Source organism: Sus scrofa, chromosome 16 (genome assembly GCF_054392235.1).
Source record: "Sus scrofa isolate SSC_HxYL_T2T_F1_AM1 chromosome 16, Sscrofa_HxYL_maternal_Yorkshire_Landrace_v2.0, whole genome shotgun sequence".
Lineage (NCBI taxonomy): Eukaryota > Metazoa > Chordata > Mammalia > Artiodactyla > Suidae > Sus > Sus scrofa.
In genome coordinates, this window is record NC_139398.1 from 46775211 (window position 1) to 46797928 (window position 22718).

The window sequence follows — 22718 nt, forward strand, 5'->3', positions numbered from 1 at the left end:
ATATGGGATTGTTCACAGCAGGGGAATTTTCAGCAAACATTTTGCTGCCAAAGAACTTCTGGAATCAAGGAAATCAAGAGCACATTTCAAGCTATCATAACAGCAGTAACTCAAGCCTATTTGTCTTAAAAAGATGAGAACATTATTAACACTATTATGCTGAAATAACCTTCATAATTCATCTGTAATAAATTGCATTATATACTCCACTACAATCCATTAGAGGAATTTCTTCTGACTAGAAAGAAAATCACCTGTGAATGCTATTTTTTTTGTGTGAGAAATTCTTCAGTTACATTAAACTAGAGACTATACTATTCCTAAGTTTATGATCAGTTGAATCAAGGAAAATATATTTATGGCAATCTTGTAGTAAAATAATGTTTCTTTTATTTTTTCTGTCTCTTCCTCTAACAAATAGTCAGTCCTTCGCTTTGCTGCTTGTCACACAGTACCAAAATGAGTGTCAGACCTATTATTAGGGACTGACGGACTAAGACACCAGTTTATTCAGGACATCTCAAGATCTGGACTTTGGAAAATAAGGGAATTGAATATATTCTCTGTGGAAGGCTTATAAATTTAAGACTACTACTAGTAACGATTCTCCACACACACAAAAATACTATGCATATAATAGGAATCATTTACTTGAGTACCGCAAGGTGCGAGAATGCAGTAAGTTTTCTCAGAAAGTCCATTTAAAAATCTGTGGATTATGCATTATACTATTTAATGGGAGAGGAAACTGAAGCTCAGAAAGGAAGCGGAAGGTGCCTAAATTCTCACATGTATGGTAAATAGTAGAGATGGTATTCAAACCCAGGCCTGTATGGCATTACATTTTGCTACTGGATCACACTGCTTATGTAGCAGTCACGCAGAGAAGATGCACAGTGCCTTACCTGCTCTATACAATCTTTGGATAAAGGTGGTGAAGGAAATGAGGCAAAAACCAGGACTCCAATATAGAGATAGGTTAATGTCACCAGCATATAAGCAATGGACAAGTCTCTCACCTATAAAGAGAGAATAAAATTCCCACAATGTTGAATACATTTTTAATAAGTAAGCATGCTTGAATAAGGAAATAATTATCAAGATTTATCTTTTGGTCTCTGGGTGTATCTATATGTGTATGTGTATGTACCTGCTAGGTGTGCAGTCTGTTAGGAGAAAGTTGTTAAAACAAAATTCACATACTTAACAGTTAGCCTGACAGTTTCTTTTTAACTATCCTGGAGTATGTAGACTAAGCTACCTACTGGCAGACTTAGGAAGTTAACATAAGTGGTGATTTAACATGATTGAAATTCTGACTTAATTTCAAAATGTAATTTATTTACCAAATAATAAGATATTTAACTGAAATAAAGCTAAGGGACAAAAAGAAATCAAGAATAGGTGAATTTCCATATGACCTATGGAGTTAAAAATTTTTTTACTTTAGTGAATTAACTTGTTAAATCAAAGCATGCCTAAGACAAATGAGAGAGGTATATATTAAAATATTTTAATAAAGAGGGAAAGCTAAAGAGTACACAGTAAGCAGGTACTAAAGACAAGCTTACTAGACCTAAACAGTAAACAAAAGGAAATCAAAAGACAGCTGTTCAAACAGCTGCACAATGTTATGATTGGAACCAGTAAACAAATGCAGAACATTAAATAAAGTGGACTGCTTTCTTCCACTGCTGTTCCCACCCTCCCTACCTCCCATCCCCCCGCAAAGTTAAGAGCTCCAAGATATTTAATGCAGCCAGCTGTCAGATCCAAACAGAGCAGATCCCACAGCTCATAAATCTGGACTCCATCATCACTAAAGCTATGGCCAAACAATTCAGCACAACTAAATTATGGCAATAAGCCTATTCATTTTTCATTTTAAACACAAATTACTTTGAAGCAAAGAAAACAGATAAGAAAAAAATTATATACAATTTTGCCTTTGTTTGACACTACAATAAGAAAACTAGACATCTGGTATTAGGAAATATTTCTGATTTGGGGGAAAACGTTCCTCCTTAAATGGGCTAAAACAACAGTAGAGTTATAAACCTGAATGTTGATAAATTCACTTAAAAAGCAAATAACAAACAGTGAGAAATCCAAAGGTCAGATCTAAGTTGACAATCAGTTTGAAAACAAAACAGGGACCTTCAAACCCTAAATTAGATGGTGGATAGGCCTATGGAGATATAGGAAGAGAGAGAGACTGATGAAACCTCCAAGGAGGTTTCAAAGCCTTTCCTCTAGTTCATGAAGCTCAAGGAACCATCTCAGGCTAGACTTCAGTTACTCCTTGGGTTGCCTGTTGGTCTTATGTAGGATGAAGAGAAATGAACCAGGTAATCCTAAAGTCATTCAACCCTCAATCTACTCGATGTCACTCAAGAACAGAGAAGTCTTACAAAACGTAAAGTCTGGGAAGGCCAAAACAGCTGAGCCAGAATAAAGAGCGACAACTACCATTTCACAGAGAGTCTTTAGCCTTTATACCACCCGATTAGCACATTATTTTGGTCAGGCTTCTTGCAAAAACACATACCTTAGCAAACTTTCGGGGAGATCGGATGAGGATAAAAAAGCTAAGATGCAAGGGTTTCCCTATAAGATAATTTTCCCTTTCTGCTTCTCTGTTCTTACAGCACTATATATATATCTAAAATATAGCATCTTTACCTTTATTTTAACTGTCATTAATTTTTACTATGAAATAATCTATATTCATTACATGAGAATCTCAACTACAAAGAAAATTCCCTCAACACCCCAAAGTTAGCCAAGGTTAATAAGGTTAATAGTTCTATTATGCTAGTATTTTAATTTTTCTATATTTAAGTTAGGCCATACTTCAAGTCTATGAGACCCCTGAGGACAAGGACTATATATATATTTTTTTCCTTTTCTTCTTTGGGCCACACCTGCGGCATATGGAAGTTCCCAGGCTAGAGGTCAAATTGGAGCTGCAGCTGCTGGCCTATGCCACAGCCACAGCAATGACAGATCCAAGCCACATCTGAGACCTATACCACAGCTCATGGCAATGCCAATCCACTGAGAGATGCCAGGGATCTTAACCCACTAAGCCACAACAGGAACTCCAAAGACTATGTCTTTTTCATATTTATACCCCCAATACCCAAGACAACACCTGACACATAGTAGGAATTCACTAAATATAGACAAAAACAACCACGTTCTCTACAATTATTAAGTGCTTCTAAGTACAAGTACTAGGCTCTATGCCAAGTAAATTACATGTTACTTCATTTAATGTAGGCATGATCCTTTCCCCATTTTATAGTTACGTTAGTACAGCAAGGTTACAACACTTGTTCATGGTTACAAAGTGAGTAGTTGGTAAAGTCAATATTCAAACCAAAGACTTTCTGGCTTCAAATTGCATGCCCTTAGTTACTAAAATGGAAAGCTAGCCAGTTTCTAATACATTGTGTCATAGTTAAGCGACAAGAGTAAAAAATAAAAAACAAGAGAGATAACAAGTTATAAGTAACAAATGATACAAGAAAGCATACATATAGATGTAAGAGAAATACTATAATCAGAAAAGTTCTATTGCACAGTAGTCTAAATGTAAATTCAGTAGAACTAGGTCAAGAGCTGCATATCTGTTTTCATCTGAAAACGCTCTACTGAACAGGAATGATGTTTTAATATAAAAGCAGCTGAGGTTTAGCACGATCCTGGGAAACATGCCACCTATTTACAGCATGCACACATGTGGGTTTTGCTATTCTCTGGCTTGAACACTGGCCATCACTATTCTAGACCTAGACCTAGAGCCTCTTAACAGTCTATTTAATGGAAAGAGGTGGGAGAAAACCATCTTTTTAGAAAATGAGGCTCAAAGTAAAAAATATATTTATGAACAGGTACAAGTGAATTGGTAATGTGTCAAGAATCCTATATGTTAATAAGGTAACAGTCCTCACGAATAAGCAGTAGCTGGCAGGACTGGAAGTAGAGAATTAGTTACAGGAAGAATGCCAACTCAGAATGAGAACTGGGGCACAAGTTGGTATGGGAACACACTCTGTTTCTCAAATATGGTTTATAATCAATCTGTGTCACATACTGTTCATAGTGAAAATACTATCCGTAGAGCATTTACTAAAAAAAATAACAGACCTACCCCAAAGATTTACATAAAAACTTCTGCTGATGTGTAGTTAACCACACAGATTCGTTAGAAGCAAAAAAGATATAAGGTACCTCAAACTGTTTTAAAAGAAATAAGCAGAAGTTCCTCTTATGGCTCAGTGGTAACCAATCCAACTAGCATCCATGAGGACACAGGTTCAATCCCTGGCCTCGATCAGTGGGTTAAGGCTCCGGTGTTGCCATGAACTGTGGTGTAGGTTGCAGACATGGCTTGGATCCTGCGTTGCTGTGGCTGTGATATAGGCCAGCAACTGCAGCTCTGATTTGACCCCTAGCCTGGGAACTTCTATAAGCCACAGGTACAACCCAAAAAAGCAAAAAAAAAAAAAAAAAAAAAAAAAAAGAAAAGAAAGAAATAGGCAGGCATAAAGACAAAACAAAACAAAACAAAAGCACTGTATAGGGTTTCTATTCAAGCATGATGAGGAAATACTAAAAGGTTAGTCCACATAACCAGGGTGGTTATAGCAACTAAACATTCTTATGATAAGGAATAAATTGGATTATCTTCACCTCTACAACTTTTTTTTTTTTGGTAAGGTATGGCTTATCAAAGAACAAAAATTATATCTCATTTAGTTATACATATAAAATACTATGTTTGGTGGGAAAAAAATGAAATTAGCTCAAATTTGGAAAACCTGAAAAATTTGAGCATTATACCTATGTAGGAGCTTTACTGTTCTCCTTCACAAATGTCTTTAGATCCAAATCCCACTCTACTTTATATAGACTATAAGGAGGGCTTTTCTATTATTTTTGTCTTTTTTCTATTGTCAAACTTTTTTTTTAACTGATCTCTGAATGACTAACCCAACACCAATGATAAGAATTTAGAGTTTCTGACAAACTTTACATTTTTTCTGACTTAAATCTCAAGAAAATATTGTATCATGATATTAACAGGACTTCTATGAGTTATATTACTCACTGAAACCTGCTTAAAAGTATAATCATTAAATAAGTCAAATGACAAAATTTCTCTCAGAATATAGTACCCACTTGGCTTAATTTATGCAAATATATAAGCCAATTCAGTTTAGTCAAAAGGAAAATGTGTATATTTACAAGTATTTAATGTGTTTGGAATTTGGCTAGCATATAATGCTTCATAAATGTTAGCTTTATCATTATTAATTTAAATATTTTAAGAAGTCAACAGGAAGTATAACTGATATTTTGAAAGTTGGGCCACATTTCACACACTAGTTTCAATTAATTAAGACAGTAAGAGGAGTTACTGTTGTGGCTCAGCATTGTACCCAACTAGTATCCATGAAGTTGCGAGTTAAATCCTTGGCTCTGCTCAGTGGGTTATAGACCCAGTGTTGCCACAAGCTGTGATGTAAGTTGCAGACACGGCTTGGATCTGGCTTTGCTATAGCAGTGGCAGGCAGCTGTAGCTCTGATTCGACGCCTAACCTGGGAACTTCTGCATGCCTCAGGTGTGGCCCTAAAAAGCATTAAAAAAAAGACAGTAAAATAACCATCCATTTAAACTTTTATTTTTAATCCTTCAAAAAATAATTTCCCTGGAGTTCCTGTTGTGGCTCAGTGGTTAACCAATCCGACTAGGAACCATGAGGTTGCGGGTTCGATCCTTGGCCTTGCTCAGTGGGTTAAGGATCCAGTGTTGCTGTGAGCTGTGGTGTAGGCTGCAGATGTGGATCAGATCCTGTGTTGCTGTGTCTCTGGCATAGGCCGGTGGCTACAAGCTCTGTTTCTTTTTGTTTATTTGGGTTCTTTCCTTTTCTTAGTGAGTCTAGCCAGGGGTTTGTCAATTTTGTTTACCTTTTCAAAGAACCAGCTCTTGGTTTTATTAATTTTCTCTATTGTTTTTTGAATCTCTATTTTGATTTCATCTTTGATCTTTACAATTTCCTTCCTTCTGCTGACTTTAGGTCTTTTTTGTTCTTCTCTTTCTAATTCGTTTAGGTGGAGGGTTAAGTTGTCAATTTGAGATCTTTCTTCTTTTTTGAGGAAGGCCTGTATCGCTATGAATTTCCCTCTGAGCACTGCTTTTGTGGCATCCCATAGAATTTGAGAGGTTGTGTCTTCATTATTGTTTGTCTCAAGGTATTTTTCAATTTCCTTCTTGATTTCCTCATTTACCCATTGTTTTTTTAGTAGCATGTTGTTTAGTTTCCATGTAGTAGGTTTTTTCTCATTTCTTTTCCTGTGGTTGATTTCTAGTTTCATACCATTGTGGTCAGAGAAGATACTTGAAATAATTTCGATGCTCCTAAATATGTTGAGGTTAGCTTTGTGTCCCAATATGTGGTTGATTCTTGAGAATGTTCCATGCGCACTTGAGAAGAATGTGTATTCTGATTTTTTTGGATATAGTGTCCTGAAGATGTCAACTAAGTCTAACTTTTCTATTGTTTTTTTTTTTTTTTTTTTTTGCCTTTTTGCTATTTCTTGGGCCGCTCCCGTGGCATATGGAGGTTCCCAGGCTAGGGGTTGAATCGGAGCTGTAGCCACAGGCCTATGCCAGAGACACAGCAACGCGGGATCCAAGCCGCGTCTGCAACCTACACCACAGCTCACGGCAACGCCGGATCGTTAACCCACTGAGCAAGGGCAGGGACCGAACCCACAACCTCATGGTTCCTAGTCGGATTCGTTAACCACTGCGCCACGACGGGAACTCCTCTATTGTTCCCTTTAGGATCTCTGTTGCTTTATTGGTTTTCTGTCTAGAGGATCTGTCAATTGGTGTGAGTGGGTATTAAAGTCCCCTACTATGATTATATTCCCATCAATTTCTCCCTTTATGTCTGTTGATATTTGTTGTATTATCTGGGTGCTCCTGTATTTGGGGCATATATGTTGACGATAGTAATATCCTTTTCTTGGATGGATCCCTTAATCATTAAATAGTGTCCTTCTTTGTCTTTCTTTATGTCTTTTGTTTTAAAGTCTATTTTGTCTGATAAGAGCATTGCAACTCCTGCCTTCCTGTCATGTCTACTGGCATGAAATATTTTTTCCCACCCCTTCACTTTCAATCTATATGTGTCCTTTGTCCTAAGATAAGTTTCTTGTCGGCAGCAGATTGAAGGTTTTTGCTTTTTTATTCACTCAGCCACTCCGTGTCTTTTGATTGGAGCATTCAGTCCATTGACATTTAAGGTGATAACTGATAGATGATTATTTATTGTCATTTTAAACCTCATGTTCCAGTTGATTCTATGGTTCTCCATTCTTCCTTTCTTTTTTTGGTTGGATGGTCTCCGACTATTTTCTGCTTGAGCGTTTTTTTTTTTTTTCACTTTTTGCGAATGCAGTGTTTGGTTTTGGTTTGTGAGTGCCCTGTTTTTTAAGTATGCTAACCCCTTCCTATAATTGCATGTTTTAGCCTGATGGTCCTGTAGGTTCAAACATTTCATTACTATACTAAAATTAAGAAGAGAAACAAATTTTTTTAACAAAGAGTCTATTAATTTCCTTACTTCCCTTGCCCACATTTTATGATTGTGATGACTCTTTTTTTCTTTCAAGCTCTGATTAGACCCCTAGCCTGGGAACCTCCATGTGCTGAGGGAGCAGCCCAAGAAATGGCAAAAAGACACACAAAAAAATTTCTCCAAGTGACAAAAGTTGAGTCAAATTTAATTAGCTGAACCTCACATACTGCTTCTACAAAGAGCTACCCCCCTCAAACTCAGTCGAAACAAGAATTCATTTTATGGTATTTACATATGAAATACAGACTTCAAGGCCCACTGAGTGATCTAATAAGAAAGGGAGGACTCTTCCTATGTCCTCCAGGAACCAAGAACTGAAACATTCATTTTTCTATCAAGTCCTAAGCTTCTCACACTGAGGAATGCATACCTCTGGATAAACTGCTGTGAATTTCCAAGAAGAGCAATTCTACTCAATTCTACTCAGGAGCAGCATTAAGTACAGACAGTCCTCTCTTTTCATGGTAGAATGAGACTGTAAAAGGCCCCAGACACCTCTTTGAGGAGGATGACTTTGGACGCAGCTGCAGCATAGCTGGTGCAGCCTGCTCCTGCCTCACCACTGGTCACACTTACCCAGAAGCAGGTCGGTCGGGAAGCTGTGCTGCAGCTAAGGCTTGCAGACATGGGAAGGCATCATAACTTCCCAGCTGGAGGAAGGAGAATTACTCTAACCAGCCACAACCCAGAATCTCTGGAGAAGGGGAGTACTGACTTGATCACAGGCACAAAGGAAAAGGATCTAAAAGTGAAAGGACCAGTTTGGATGCCAACCAAGACTCTGAGATCACTACAAGAAAAACTCCTTGAGATGAGGGTTCTAAGACTCTAAGATTTTCCAAAGTTGGCTCCAGATGCAGATCCATAAATAATTCAGGACTTGCACAGTCCTTTAGAGATTGTTAAGCAGATGACTTCCATCAGTACTGAGTGCTTGAAGTCACCGTTGCAGATGCTTATATCAATTATTTTAATACATTATCTGTTGTTTAAAAAATGACTGTGCAGTATGATCAAAATAATCAATGGGAGAAATGATTGTTCCATTATGTTTAACAATTTTTGTCAAAACAATAAAAAACTGTCAGTTACAAATGTATGAGGAAACGAAAAAAATGGAAAAAGTAATATTTATTTAGCATCCTAATTTAAAACATCAGAAACGCTGAAAATTAAAGAGTTCTATTTCTCTATAAAAACTTAGGAAGAGTAGTTTAAACAGTTTTTTCCTTCTCTGGGTATAGTAGGAATTCTGCCTTCCTCCTCCCCCATTTTGGCTGCGCTGGACTGGGGATTGAACCAGCAATGGCCACGAAGACAAGCCAGATCATTAACTCATTGTACCACAGCAGGAACTCCTCATGGTATAATAATAATATAAAGCAAACTTCTTTTCTATGCCTTTCTTCTAAGTTTGTATTGGCCTCTGACATTTCATTCTTTGTGCTTTTAATGTCATGAAGTATCTGTAAGAAATCTTTCAATGTGATGTTTTCTGACAACAGGGCTTCCTCTGGGACATCTTCACGCTTTTCATCACAACTATTTTCCTCATTTATGTTGATAAGCTCACCTTCCCTAAGTTCCTCTAAGTCTCTTGAATGGCAGCAGTGTCAACATTTTCACAGTCAAATATGTTTGATTCAAATTTAATTTCCAGCATTAGCACTTTTTGTTTTATTATTGCACATTTGTGTTTGTTTGCCAATTTTCTCTTGACCTTCCATTTTTATAAAATATCATGTGAGTTTACCATCTAGTGACAAGGAGGCAACTCAACTATCTGCTGTGTTATCTGAATGTAAAGTGAATAACAGACGGCTATGGTATGTTGTACGGGCATTTTCAATAATCTCAAAGTAATTTTCTCAGTTTTCTTGTGATTTCTTCTTGACTCATTTAGTTATTTAGGAGTATGTTGTTTAATTTCCACATAATTGTCAATTTCCCAAATTTCTTTCTGTCATTAATTTCTAACTTCACTGTGCTCAAAGAACATACTTGGTATGATTTCAGTTTTTTTTTTTTTTTTTTTTAATTTACTGTGACTTACATGTTCAGTGACTAAGCACATGATCTATCTTGGTAAATGTTTCATGTATATTTGAGAAGAATATGCATTCTTCTGTTGTTTGAGAGAAGACTTTTATAAATGCCAATTAGATCAAGCAGGTTAATAGTGTTCTTTGTTCTTTCTATATCCTTACTTATTTCTATTTGTTCTATCAATTATTAAAGGAGTGGTAATGAAATCTCTAATTATAATAGTAGATTCCTCTACTTCTTGCCGTTCTGACAGCTGCTGTTTCATTTACTTGGAAGCTCTATCTCTGGTTGCATACATAGTTCAGATTATTATATCGTCTTGATTAATTGATCCTTAAAGATCATCATATAATGTTCCTCTTTATCTTTGGCAATACTCCTGGTTCTGAAACAGCCTCTCTATCTTTCTTATGTTTAGTGTCTGCGTGGTATATCTTTTTTTTTTTTTTGGCTTTTTAGGGCTGCACTTGCTGCATATGGAAGTTCCCAGGCTAGAGGTCAAATCAGAGCTACAGCTGCCAGCCTACACTACAGCCACAGCAACTCGGGACATAAGCCGTGTCAGCGACCTACACCACAGCACAAGGCAACGCCGTGTCCTTAATCCATTGAGTGAGGCCAGGAGTTGAATCCGCATCCTCATGGAGACCAAATGGATTTACTTCTGCTGCACCACAATGGGAACTCCCTGCAAGGTATATCTTTATATTTAAAGTTAAGTTTATTATAGATAGCATAGAGTTAGGTTTTGCTTTTTAATCAGACTGACAATCCCTATCTTTTAATTGTAGTATTTAGATGATTTATAATGTAATTATCAATATGATTGGGTTTGAATCTATTATTTTTCTATTTGTCACATCTATTCTTTTTTTTTTTTTTTTTTTTTTTTTCTTTTTAGGGTTGTACCTGAGGCATATAGAAGTTCCCAGGCTAGGGGATGACTTAAAGCTGCAGCTGCCTGTCTAGACCACAGCCATAGCAATGTTTCAGGATCTGAGCCACATCTGTGACCTACACCGCAGCTTGTGGCAATGCCAAATCTTTAACCTACTGAGCAATGCCAGGGATTGAACCTTCATCTTCATGGATACTAGCTGGGTTCTTAACCTGCTCAGCCACAATGGGAATTCCTGTTCCATCCATTCTTTGTTTTCTTTTTCCTGTCTTATTTTATTTTATTTATTTATTTCTTCAGCCTCACCCATGACACTTGGAGGTTTCTAGGCCAGGGATCAAACCCTCACCGTAGCTGCAGTCTGTGCCATAGCTACAGCAACACCAGATCCTCAACCTGCTGCACCACATGGGAACTTCCTTCCCTGTATTCTTTTAGATCACTTGGGTATTTTTAAAAGATTTTATCACCACTATTGGTTATTAGTGATTATTTTTTAGTGGCTATTACATCTTTATTTTTTAGTGACTGCTCTATACTGGGGTTGGCAAATCATGGCTCATGGGTGAAATCTGGCCCACTCTCTGTTTTTGTAAATAAACGTTTCTTGTAACACAGCTACCAGTCACCTGTTTACACATTATCTATGGTTACTTTCATGCCACAACAGCAGAGTGGGGTAGTTGTAGCCACATGGTTCCCAAGGCCTAAAATGTTCACCACCTGAACCTTCACAGAAAAAGGTTGCTGATCATGGTTTTATGGTTCCAATTTAAAAATTAAGATCTAGTAATAAAAGTCAACTTCTCAGGTAATTACTCACATTGTTCTCTTGATTCTTATTGTTCTTCAAGAGTGTGATAATACAATTATGAATAAAGAAAGCAAGGGTAAGCACTCCAGTCAGCTGTGGAAACTGAAATCTTATCTCTACAAGAAAAAGAGAGGGGAAAACACATTAAAACGGAAAAATGGAAAACAAATATTAGTAGCTGAAAGTTGATTACTAAAAATCAGTTGTCTCTGTTTTGTCTAGGGAATAAGAACATTAAAATGTCTTTACAAAGTTCCTCAAGGCTAACATTATACATAAGCAAATACCTACATGAAAAGGGAAAGAAAAGGAATCAAGAAATAACTCCTCTGTGACGGTACTTTATATTAGCTATTCCCATTTGAGGTCATACAACTAATGTATTGTAGAGCAAGATCAAATTCAGGGTCTATCTGATTAAAAAATGGGCAAAAGATCCAAATATACATTTTTCCGAAGAAGATACACAGATGACCAACAGGCACATGAGAAAATGATCCATGTCACTAATCATCAGAGAAATACATATCAAAACCACAATGAGATACCACCTCACATCTCATTGTGAGGTGGCTATCATCAAAAAGTCTACAAATAGGAGTTCCCTTCATGACTAAGCAGAAATGAATCTGACTAGTATCCATGAGGATGCAGGTTCGATCCCTGGCCCCACTTGGGCAATGGATTGGCTCAGATCTGGCATTGCTGTGGCTGTGGCTTAGGCCAGAGGCTACAGCTCCGATTCCCCTAGCCTGGGAACCTCCATATGCCATGGGAGTGGCCCAAGAAATGGCAAAAAGACAAAAAAAAAAAAAAAAAAAATGGAAATAATTTAATGTCTACACAGGGGGAATGGCTAAACTATGATACATTTGCTCAGTGGTATACATTATGCAAGAATTATGTTCTAAAGAAATATTTTATGCTATGGCCAATGTTCATGATTCAAATAGCATGTATAGTGCAATTTTACTTATATTTAAAAAATGTGTGTATGTTTAAAAAAAAAAAGGAAGAAAGAAAAAAGAAAAGATTGTAGAGATATCCACAAAGAATAAATAGTTATCTTTGGCTAATGGAATTTATTTTAATTTAATCACTTACCTATATCCTCTAAATTTTCTACAATAAACACAAAGTTACTTTGAAATAAAAATAATACAATAACATTTTAAAAGCACTGCCAATTTCTGTCGAAATCTGTTAACAGAAGAATGAGCAATTCCCATAGTGGCTCAGTGGGGTTAAGAACCTGACTAGTATCCATGAGGATGTGGGTTCAATCCCTGACTTTGTTCAGTGGGTTGAGAATCTGGTGTTGCCACAACCTTCAGCATAGGCCACAGATGGGGCTCAGATCCAGTGTTGTTGTGACTGTGGTGTAGGCCAGCAGCAGCAGCTTTGATTTGACCCCTAGCCTAGGAACTTCCATATACTGCAAGTGTGGCCCTAAAAAGAAAAAAAAATTGCTTTTATGTACAAAAAGACTATGATTTACTGAAAAACAGTATTGCATCTAGGCAAAGTAGATGGCAAAGTAGAGAACAACCCATCTCAGGGGATTTCTTAGTGTAAAAAGTAGAAATGAGAAAAGAAAGTCCACCAACTTTTCTTTTTTTAAAAAAACTTCTGTCTTTTTTTTTTAGGGCTGCACCCACAGCATATGTAAGTATCCACAATAGAGGGCAAATAGGAGCTGCAGCTGCTGGCCTACACCACAGCCACAGCAACACCAGATCTGAGCCATGTCTGCAACTTATACCATGGCTCATGGCAACATGGACCCTTAACCCACTGATTGAGGCCAGGGATCAAATCCGTGTCCTCATGGATACTAGCTGGGTTTGTAACTGCTAAGCCACAATAGGAATTCCCTTTTTTTTTTTTTTTTTTTGGCCATGCCTGCATGTGGAAATTCCCAAGCCAAGGAATGAACCAATGACTTGGGTCATTGCAGTAACAATGCCGGATTCTTAACCTGCTATGCCACAAGGGACTCCTAGTGAATTTTTACCATACTACTTTTAGGAAAGAAAGAGAGAACAACTAAAAATCAAGCATTAGGAGTCCCTGTCGTGGCTCAATAGAAACGAACCTGACTAGTATCCATGAGGATATAGGTTCAGGCCTCATTCAGTGGGTAAAGGATCCAGCGTTGCCATGAGCTGTGGTGTAAGTTGCAGGTGCAGCTTGAATCCTGCATTGCTGTGGCTGTGGTGTAGGGTGGCAGCTGCAGCTCCAATTTGACCCCTAGCCTGGGAACCTCCATGTGCTGCAGGTGTGGCCCTAAGGAAAAAAAAAAAAAAAAAAAAAAAAAAAGAATCAAGCATTAGCTCTAAAAGAAAAGAAGAAGTAAGGTAAATAAATATTATATACTTTGGTTTTCCATCAAAGCCTGGGAGAAGAGAAGGTTAATAAGCAGACTTGTGGGAGGGGGTGGATGAAGAAGAAAACAAATACTTGGTTTTTATACATTAAGTATATAAAGTGGACATCCAAGTGGAGATGCAGAAAGTGCAGGTAGATATGTGAGTATGGATTTCAGTGGAGAGATTGGGGCCAGAGATAAAAAATTGGAACTAGTCACTATACAGACAATATATAAAGCCAGGTGAGTAGATGACGTTATTTAGGGAATAAAGGTAGAGAGAAGAGCAGTTGAGTACTAAATCCTGGATGACTCTATCATTTAGATGTCAGAGATATGAGAAGGAAGAGTTATGGAAAATAATCAAGAGACAATGGAGTTTTAGAAGTTAAGTAAAGGGTCTTAACATGGAAGGAGTGACTAAATGTGCTCCATGCTGCTGATAAGTTGAGTAAGAAGAAGTGTGAGATTTGGTCATTGGATTTGGAAAGATGGAGTGACTGGAGCAAGAGACTCACATTAGTGAGTGCAAGGTACAACAGAAGAAGTGGAGACAGTAAGCAGAGGCAACTCTGACAAAAAGTTTCTCTTTAAAAGGAAGCAATAGCTAGAGGGGAATTTGGGGTCATATGCATTTTCATTTTTAGACCGGGTAATAGGTTCATATACTGGTAGGAATAGTTCAGTAGGAAAAAAATCTGATGATTAAGGAAAAAGAAAGAGTAACTGCAAAAATAAAGTTCTTGAGTAGGCAGGAAAGGAAAGGATAAAATAGATAAGTAGATTTTTCTCATTTTTCTAATTATTTGGGAAGAAGAGTGATGGAATCTACTGAACTGATAAATTTTTAGAAAATTTATTTACATTTTCACAGAACTAGAACAAAATATTTTACAGTTTGTTTGGAAGCGCAAAAGACCAAGAATAGCCAAAGACATCCTGAAAAAGAAAAATGGAGCTGGAGGAATCAGGCTCCCTGACCTCAGACTATAGTACAAAGCTATAGTCATCAAAACCATACGGTACTAGCACAAAGACAGAAATATAGATCAGTGGAACAGGATAGAGAGCCCATAACTAAACCCACGTACCTACAGTCAACTAATCTATGACAAAGGAGGCAAGAATATACAATGGAGAAAAGACAGCCTGTTCAACAAGTGGTGCTGGGAAAACTGGACAGCCACATGGAAAAGATTGAAATTAGAGCACTTTCTAACACCATACACAAAAACATACTCAAAATGAATTAAAGACCTAAATATAAGACCAGATACTATAAAACTCTTAGAGGAAAACATAGGCCAAACACTCTCTGACATAAACCACAGCAATATCTTCTCAGATCCACCTCCTAGAGTAATAGCAATAAAAACAAAAATAAACAAATGGGACTTAATTACACTTAAAAATTTCTTCATGGCAAAGGAAACCCTAAACAAAACAAAAAGACAACCCACGGAATGGGAGAAAATCTTTGCAAATGAATCGACTGACAAGAGATTAATCTCCAAAATTTATGAACACCTTCTGTAGCTCAATACCAAAAAAATAAACAACCTCATCAAAAAATGGGCAGAAGATCTAAACAGACAATTCTCAAAAGAAGACATACAGATAGCCAAAAAACACATGAAAAGATGTTCAACATCACTAATTATTAAGAGAAATGCAAATCAAAACCACTATGAGGTACCACCTTACACTGGCTGGAATGGCCATCATCCAAAAGTCTACAAACAATAAATGCTAGAGAGGGTATGGAGAAAAGGGAATCCTATTACACTCTTGGTGGGGATGTGAACTGGTGCAACCACTGTGGAAATCAGTATGGAGATTTCTCAGAAAACTAAAAATAGAATTAACATTTGATTCAGCAATCCCACTCCTGGGCATCTATCCAGAGAAAACCATGACTTGAAAAGATACATGTACTCCAATGTTCACTGTAGCACTATTTGCAATAGCCAAGACATGGAAACAACCTAAATGTCCATAGACAGAGGAGTGGAAAAAGAAGATGTGGTACATATACACAATGGAATATTACTCAGCCATCAAAAGAAAAGAAATAATGGCACTTACAGCAACATGGATGGACTTGGAAATTATCATGCTAAGTGAAGTCAGTCAGACAGTGAGACACCAACATCATATGCTATTACTCACATGTGGAATCTAAATAAAGGACATAATCAAGTTCTTTGCAGAACAGATGCTGACTCACACACTTTGAAAAACTTATGGTTTCCAGATGAGATAGGTTGGAGGGTGGGGGGATGCGCTGGGGCTTTGGGACGGAAATGCTATAAAATTGGGTTGTGATGATCATTGTACAATTATAAATGTAATAAAATTCATTGAGATGAAAAATTATTTACAGTACAGTAAATTATGTACTTATGTACAGTAAGGATTGTACATAAAAATTCAGTTAGAACCAGAAGTTTATGGGAATTCTTCATCAGGATAGTAAAGATTCACACCCTCCAACATTCTCTGATTTTTAACTAGTCTTTACTGAAAAATACTTATGACTTATTTTCATTCTTGACAAATTCTTCAACCAAAATAGTGTAACTTCAGACCATAAATGTTTATACAAACATCTTTTAGTCCTAATGGTTCTCCCTTCACATCATTTAGAAATGAAGTAAAGTGAAATAAATGGCTTGATATCTATTTAAATATGTTCTCTTTTCAGTCTTCTAAATAACTGTTTATACTCTCCCTTTCTTTCATTTTTATCTCTAAAGTTCTATCATTAGAAGAAATTTTTATCACTAATGCTCTTAATATAAACCAGTATGGATCTACTTTTAGAAAATAACATCCTAGACTATTTTTATTAATTAGGAAGAAGTAGCTTAAAGTTGCCATTTTCATCACTGTCCAATTTTAAATAAAATCTGGGAGAGAAGGATGCCTTTCAAGCCCTAGTACTTCCTTTATCCTGAATTTACACTTTTTAGTCTTTGAGGGTCTCTAACAGAAAAAAAAAACAAAAAACAAAAAACAAGAGTTCCTGCTGTAGCACAGTAGGTTAAGAATCCTACTGCAGTGGCTCAGGTTGCTATGGAGGCATGGGTTTGATCCCTGGCCTGACACAGTGGGTTAAAGGATGGGCGTTGCTACAGCTGCAGTGTAGGTCACAACTGTGGCTCAGATTCAACCCCTAGCCTGGAAACTTCTGTATGGGTGTGGGTGTGGTCATTAAAAAAATTATTCAAAGCTAATGCATCCAGATGGTCTGAAAACAAGTAACCATGGTAATATAAACAACAGCCTCCAATCACCATCAACTCAACACACCTGGAAAATTCAGGAATAGTATAACAAAAGAAACAAAAGGAGTGGTAGACAGCTGTAATTGCAGACTTTAAAGTAATATTACGTATTGAATAGAGACTTGAAATTCTACACTGGTAGAATCTACAGCTGAAGAATGGAAAGAAAGCAATCTTTCTAAACCAACAACAGAATTTTGTACTACTTTCCCCTTATTAGTTTTTAAGATATGAGCATAATAGTCACTTTATTTTCTAGTTTGTCTCCTCATTTAGCATTATCCATTCATTGCTTCATGGTATTTCTATCATGTCCAAAATCTTCTAAAACTTGGATGAAACTTAAGAAATTGTTAATACAACATTGTAAGTCAACTACATTTCAATTAAAAACAATGGAAAAAAAAAAGAAATTGTCAAGTTATAACCATAAAAAAGGAAAAAAAAAAGGAGGGAGGGAACACTTAGTAATCATCTTAATTAGCCTGATAAATTAGCAATATTAAAAAAAATACAAGGAACAATGATGTTAATTACCAGTATTATCTGTACATTTATCATTGACTATTTTTAAGTCTCTGAAATTCTAGGGTTATGTTTTCTCAGAAAAGTCTAGAGAATGAGTTCTTGATTTTTCAATTGCATTGTAACTTTATCTCCCATACAGAGGTGAGAAAGGCTCCTGGTTATCCTTAACTGCAAGAAAACCAGAGCAATTTCAACTGTACTCCTTTTTTTTCAGCTTAACAGCATTAATAAAAATGCTCATCATAAAAAATACCATTACACGGAGTTCCAGTCATGGCTCAGTGGTTAATGAAACCGACTAGGATCCATGAGGACACAGGTTTGATCCCTGGCCTTGCTCAGTGCGTTAAGGATCTGGCATGACCATGAGCTGTGGTATATGTAGATTGCAGATTCGGCTCGGTCCTGAATTGCTGTGGCTCTGGAGTAGGCTGGCAGCTACAGCTCTGATTCGACTCCTAGCCTGGGAACCTCCATATGCTGCAGGTGTGGCCCTAAAAAGACACACACATACACAAAAATACCATTACTTGTTTTATAGTAACAATAGTTAACTTAAGACCACATTATTGTAATTTATTAATTCTTTACTTAGTGAAAAGAGCTCACCTGGGACAAAAAATTCTGTTGGCAAAAACCAATGAAACTCCAAATGAAATCCCAAGTGAAAAGCCTTGAAGGTGACAAGAAAAATCAAATAGAGAACGGACACTGTGCCTGTAAAGAAAAATTCAGAAAATCAGCTTTGTGTGTTTTATAAATATTTTGAAATCAAACTTTGTTTCTATACTCTCAGCAAAGTTTGGGAAATTATTACCTTCATTGGTATGCCCCCTAAAACCCAGGTGAGATCTAAAGAACAGAAACAAGCTACATGAGGTATCAGAAAACAAAGCAAAAAGCTATGCAGTAGGCCTAAGAAGAACTGTAGTAGCTCATATAGTTCTTCTTCAAGTAGCTCATATATTGCCAAATGCAAAATTGCCTACTTGACTTATGAGCTGAGTTTAGTGGAAGATATAAGCACAGAGTCCATTACAAAATTGTAGGGTAACATAGAAAAGAAAAAACAACCTGAAACTAACTGTTATTCTTTGCACTGGAACTATTAGAGACAGTCAGTAAGTTGCAAAAGTCTTTCAAAATATTTAGTATAAGATGATAGAAAGTAAAGTAATAAAATAAACGTGGATCATTAACTTACTTGAGAAAGGCAATAAGCCATAATCCATAAACAATCTGTTCTAGTACCTAGAGGAGGTTTTTTTTTTTTTTTATTATGTAGATGAGGTTTTGATTTTGCAGTACGACCTGCTAGAAGGGGAAATTCCAGATTCTACTCACAGGTATTTATACACAGGGTAAAATGGGCATTCAGAATTTCAGGACTTGTTCAGTAGTCTAGAATTTAGAGGACTTTAGGAAACCACATGCAGTTTTATAAGGGAAAATACCAAGAAAAAGGGTGAAAGCAGAATATCCTTAAGGAAGTAGAGAATAATTAACCTAGTTAGAAGTTAATGATTATTCTGCCCAATTAAGCAAATTCTTCTATGCTAACTTTTAAAGATCTGTTCCATAGGAAAGTAGGCAAGCAAATCAGGAAACCACAAATGAGCTGTATAAGCTCCACTGTGGGTTTGGAGGTTAGCTGATTTGGAAAGAATGAAAACAAGAGGCTGAAGCTTACATAACCACAACTCCTCATTTTCTGTGTGTGCCTGTGGTGGTCTTACAGGGAATGCTGTTGTGAGCCAGAGGTATAGAGAAACACTCTTACCTCCTCCTTTGGTCTTTGATATGATGGGTAATTTAACTATTTTATACTCTAGGCTGCCTATGAGGAGTTGAGACAGATAGTGAGGAGGTGAAATCCTGTTGTCTAGTTGGAGTTATCAATTCTTTATAAATGATACACTTTTTTTAGTAAGCCAGATCTGAGCTTTCACAGGGGTTCCTGGTCTGAAATTTCTTTGATGATTTCAGAAGTTTTTGAAAAACAGGTCTCACAAAAAGAAGTCTGTTCCTTTGAGGAGGCAACAGTGTTCTAAGAAAGGAAAAGCACTGAGGACAAGAGCAAAAGCAGAATAAACCTAAGGAGCTTGAGTTAGAGAGCGATATTCTAGCTTAAAAGTCAAGGGATAATTCTGTGCTATATTCTTAAATTAAAACTGTAGGAAAAAAATACTCCATAACTTCCCATAGTAAATTCTAATATTTCCAACCCTTAGAATTAAAAACTCCTAAAATACCACTTTGGATTTCTCCTTCTGAAATCCTGGTCTACTTCCTCTAGTTGTACTCTTGGAGGAATTGGGGACTAGTTGTTCAGTAAGGCTAGAATGGGAATCCCAGTAACTCATTTTAGAAAAGGACTTGAAATGGTGATCTGTATTTTTTCTTTGTGCTAAACTCCATGAAGAAAACCCAAAAGCAGGGTAACAGATGAATGAACAAATTAAACATAGATAAACAGGCTTGCAAGGTAACTGTTTCTCCAGTCAGACCATATTTCTAAAGAATCCAGCACATATTCTACTGCACAGAGGCTCTATAACATAGTGCCTCAGCTTACCTAGGATATTAAATTTTGAAAAAAATGAAGGAGATTTGAAATTGAGCAGTGGCAGGAGGAGCCCTATAAGGTAAAAGGGCACTGTCTTGGACTTATTCCACCACTTTTCAAACTGTTGGAGTCCCGTGTCATTGGCGTAGAAAATCATAGAGCCATTGTCAGGATGGTTACTACTACTGGCACTTGGACAAATCACTGCAAAAGAGAAGTATCAGATTAGAGAAGGCAACAAAGAACAGAAAACAACTACTCCTGAGACTGACACCTGCTCTACCAACCTCAGTTTTTACCATGAATGCTAAGTTTCTCTTTTCTAGAAAAAAAAAAAAAAATAGATGATTCTATTTAGATATATTATGATTACTTGTTTTTCATTTATTTTTTATTGAAGTATAGTTGATTTATAATGTGTTAGTTTCAGATTACAACAAATTGATTCAGATATACATATACCTGCATATACACACACAGTCCTTTTTGGATTATTTTCTACTATAGGTTATTACAAGATACTGAATATAGTTCCCTGTGCAACACAGTACGTCCTTGTTGTTTATCTATTCATATACAGCGATATTAGAAATTTTTTACCTATAAATAATTAAAGGTAGGAGAATGTCAGAAAATTTTGAGGTATAGCTTTAGCTTTTACTGGAAACTATTAAATTGTCCTACCAAATATCCTTTGGTTCCATTGCCAGAGAGAAAATACTGGGTTGGATAATATTTGATTTTATTTATACAATAATATAAGAAATATCATTCAAGGTAATTGTTTGTGGTGCTAAATAAACCCATACAAAGCCAAAAAACAGGCTTCTTCTAACAAGAAACAAAATCTGTGGGTTTGGAATAAAAAGAAGACACCATTGAAACAGCTTCCATGGTACCGTTAAAACCTAATTATTGCTTACAGTTTAAGAATCTTGAATTCCAGCAATCCAGAGTAATTCTCCCAGATGTTTATCACGTCTTATAGCAGTTTAAGGGCCCAGATGATATCCAGAGAATTGGGAAGTGAGCATAACTTTTTTTTTGGCTATGCCCACAGCACGTAAAAGTTCCCAGGCCTGGGATCAAACCTGTGCCACAGCAGTGACAAAGCCAGATCCTTAACACACTAGGCCACCAGGGACATCCTAATGTATATTTTTTCTAACACTGATCTACAAGTGGCAATTTCTTCTGTTAGCAGAGAGAATACAAATCATTCTCACCGTGTTTCTAATTTCATAATAGTAATTTTGCTAAAAATCAGCTCTTTATAAAGAATGTTTAATACTAATGAAAAATGCTGAGCAACAATTTTATTCTCTACCCATTATTTGGCATGCCACAAAGCTTAACACTGTTTTCTTTCGTCTTCTTTCTTAGCACTGGAACATGTACCGTTTTCTTCTATGGTACGAACAGAAGTAAATTAACTTGACTTTCTCTTGTGCTAATAATTACAGTGGTAAAGAGCATAGGCTATGGGAGTAAGCTGACTGAAAAAAGAATCTTGACTCTGTCGCTTAATAGCTATGTAACCCTGGGGAAGTCAGTAACTTCTTTCAGCATAGAAAATGGAGAGAACAGTACCTACCTTACAGAGTTGCTGTAAAACATTTAGAACAATGACTGTGCACAATATGTATCCAACAAATGTCAGCTGTAATTTTTTTAACATTAACTGAGATGGATTGTTTCATAGTCTCAGTATTTAACATACTGTTCAAAATAAACAGAATCAAGAAGTGCTACTATCGACATAGGATATTACGATGCAAAGTAAACTGACTTTGCTGATGGTGCTCTCCAAATTATCAGTGTAATTATGATATTTATGAGCTCAACAATAAAAGTGACTCACTCCCTACTGAAAAAATCCTATTAGATATTAATAAACTAGTTTCATTAATTGATACCAGAATAACTATAGTAAAATGAATTTCTCTCTCTGTCTTTTTTTTTTCTTTTTAGGGCCAAACCTGAAACATATAGATGTTCCCAGGCTAGGGGTTGAATCAAAGCTGCAGCTGCTGGACTTCACCATAGCCATGGCGACACCAGATTTGAGCCTCATCTGTGACCTACCCTGCAGCTTGCGGCAATGCTGGATCCCTAACCCACTGAGTGAGGCCAGGGATTGAACTTGCATCCTCAACAGAAACTACATCAGGTTCTTAGCCTGCTGAGCCACAATGGGAACTCCTGAATTTCTCTTTTAAGGCAATTAGAAGAGAAATTACTTAGTCTTTTGAAAATTCTGAGGTAAGGGACAAGGGTTATATTTTAAAATATATTATAGTATAATTATTCAAAAGTGTGTATGTGTTCACAGAAATAAAATTTGGTACTTCACTCATTTTTTAGTGTTAACAAATGACAGGTTAATCAGTTTAACTATGGGGTAAAGTAAGATACTGAATAGCGAACATTGGAGTATATGCTTCATTAGAGGAGAAACTCTTGGTTTGTCTGTTTTCTCCCAGAGCTTAGAACAGTTCTTGACCCATAAAAGACTTAATAAATATGTACTGAATGAACTGTCCTCTTAATGATCAA

General features: G+C 36.5%; 1 protein-coding gene across 31 annotated transcripts in view; it reads right to left on the bottom strand.

Annotated features, from left to right (window-relative positions):
• The window catches only part of SLC38A9 (solute carrier family 38 member 9), a 118625-nt gene that overhangs the window by 39881 nt on the left and 56026 nt on the right, over window positions 1-22718 (bottom strand). For all 31 annotated transcript variants that reach the window (XM_085002252.1, XM_085002250.1, XM_085002255.1 and 28 more), the window contains 4 exons: window positions 20172-20366; window positions 18206-18313; window positions 11423-11529; window positions 906-1019 (listed from right to left, as the gene is read on the bottom strand). In XM_085002252.1, coding sequence (XP_084858378.1) covers window positions 906-1019; window positions 11423-11529; window positions 18206-18313; window positions 20172-20366 — 524 coding nt within the window. The remainder of the gene's footprint in view (window positions 1-905; window positions 1020-11422; window positions 11530-18205; window positions 18314-20171; window positions 20367-22718) is intronic.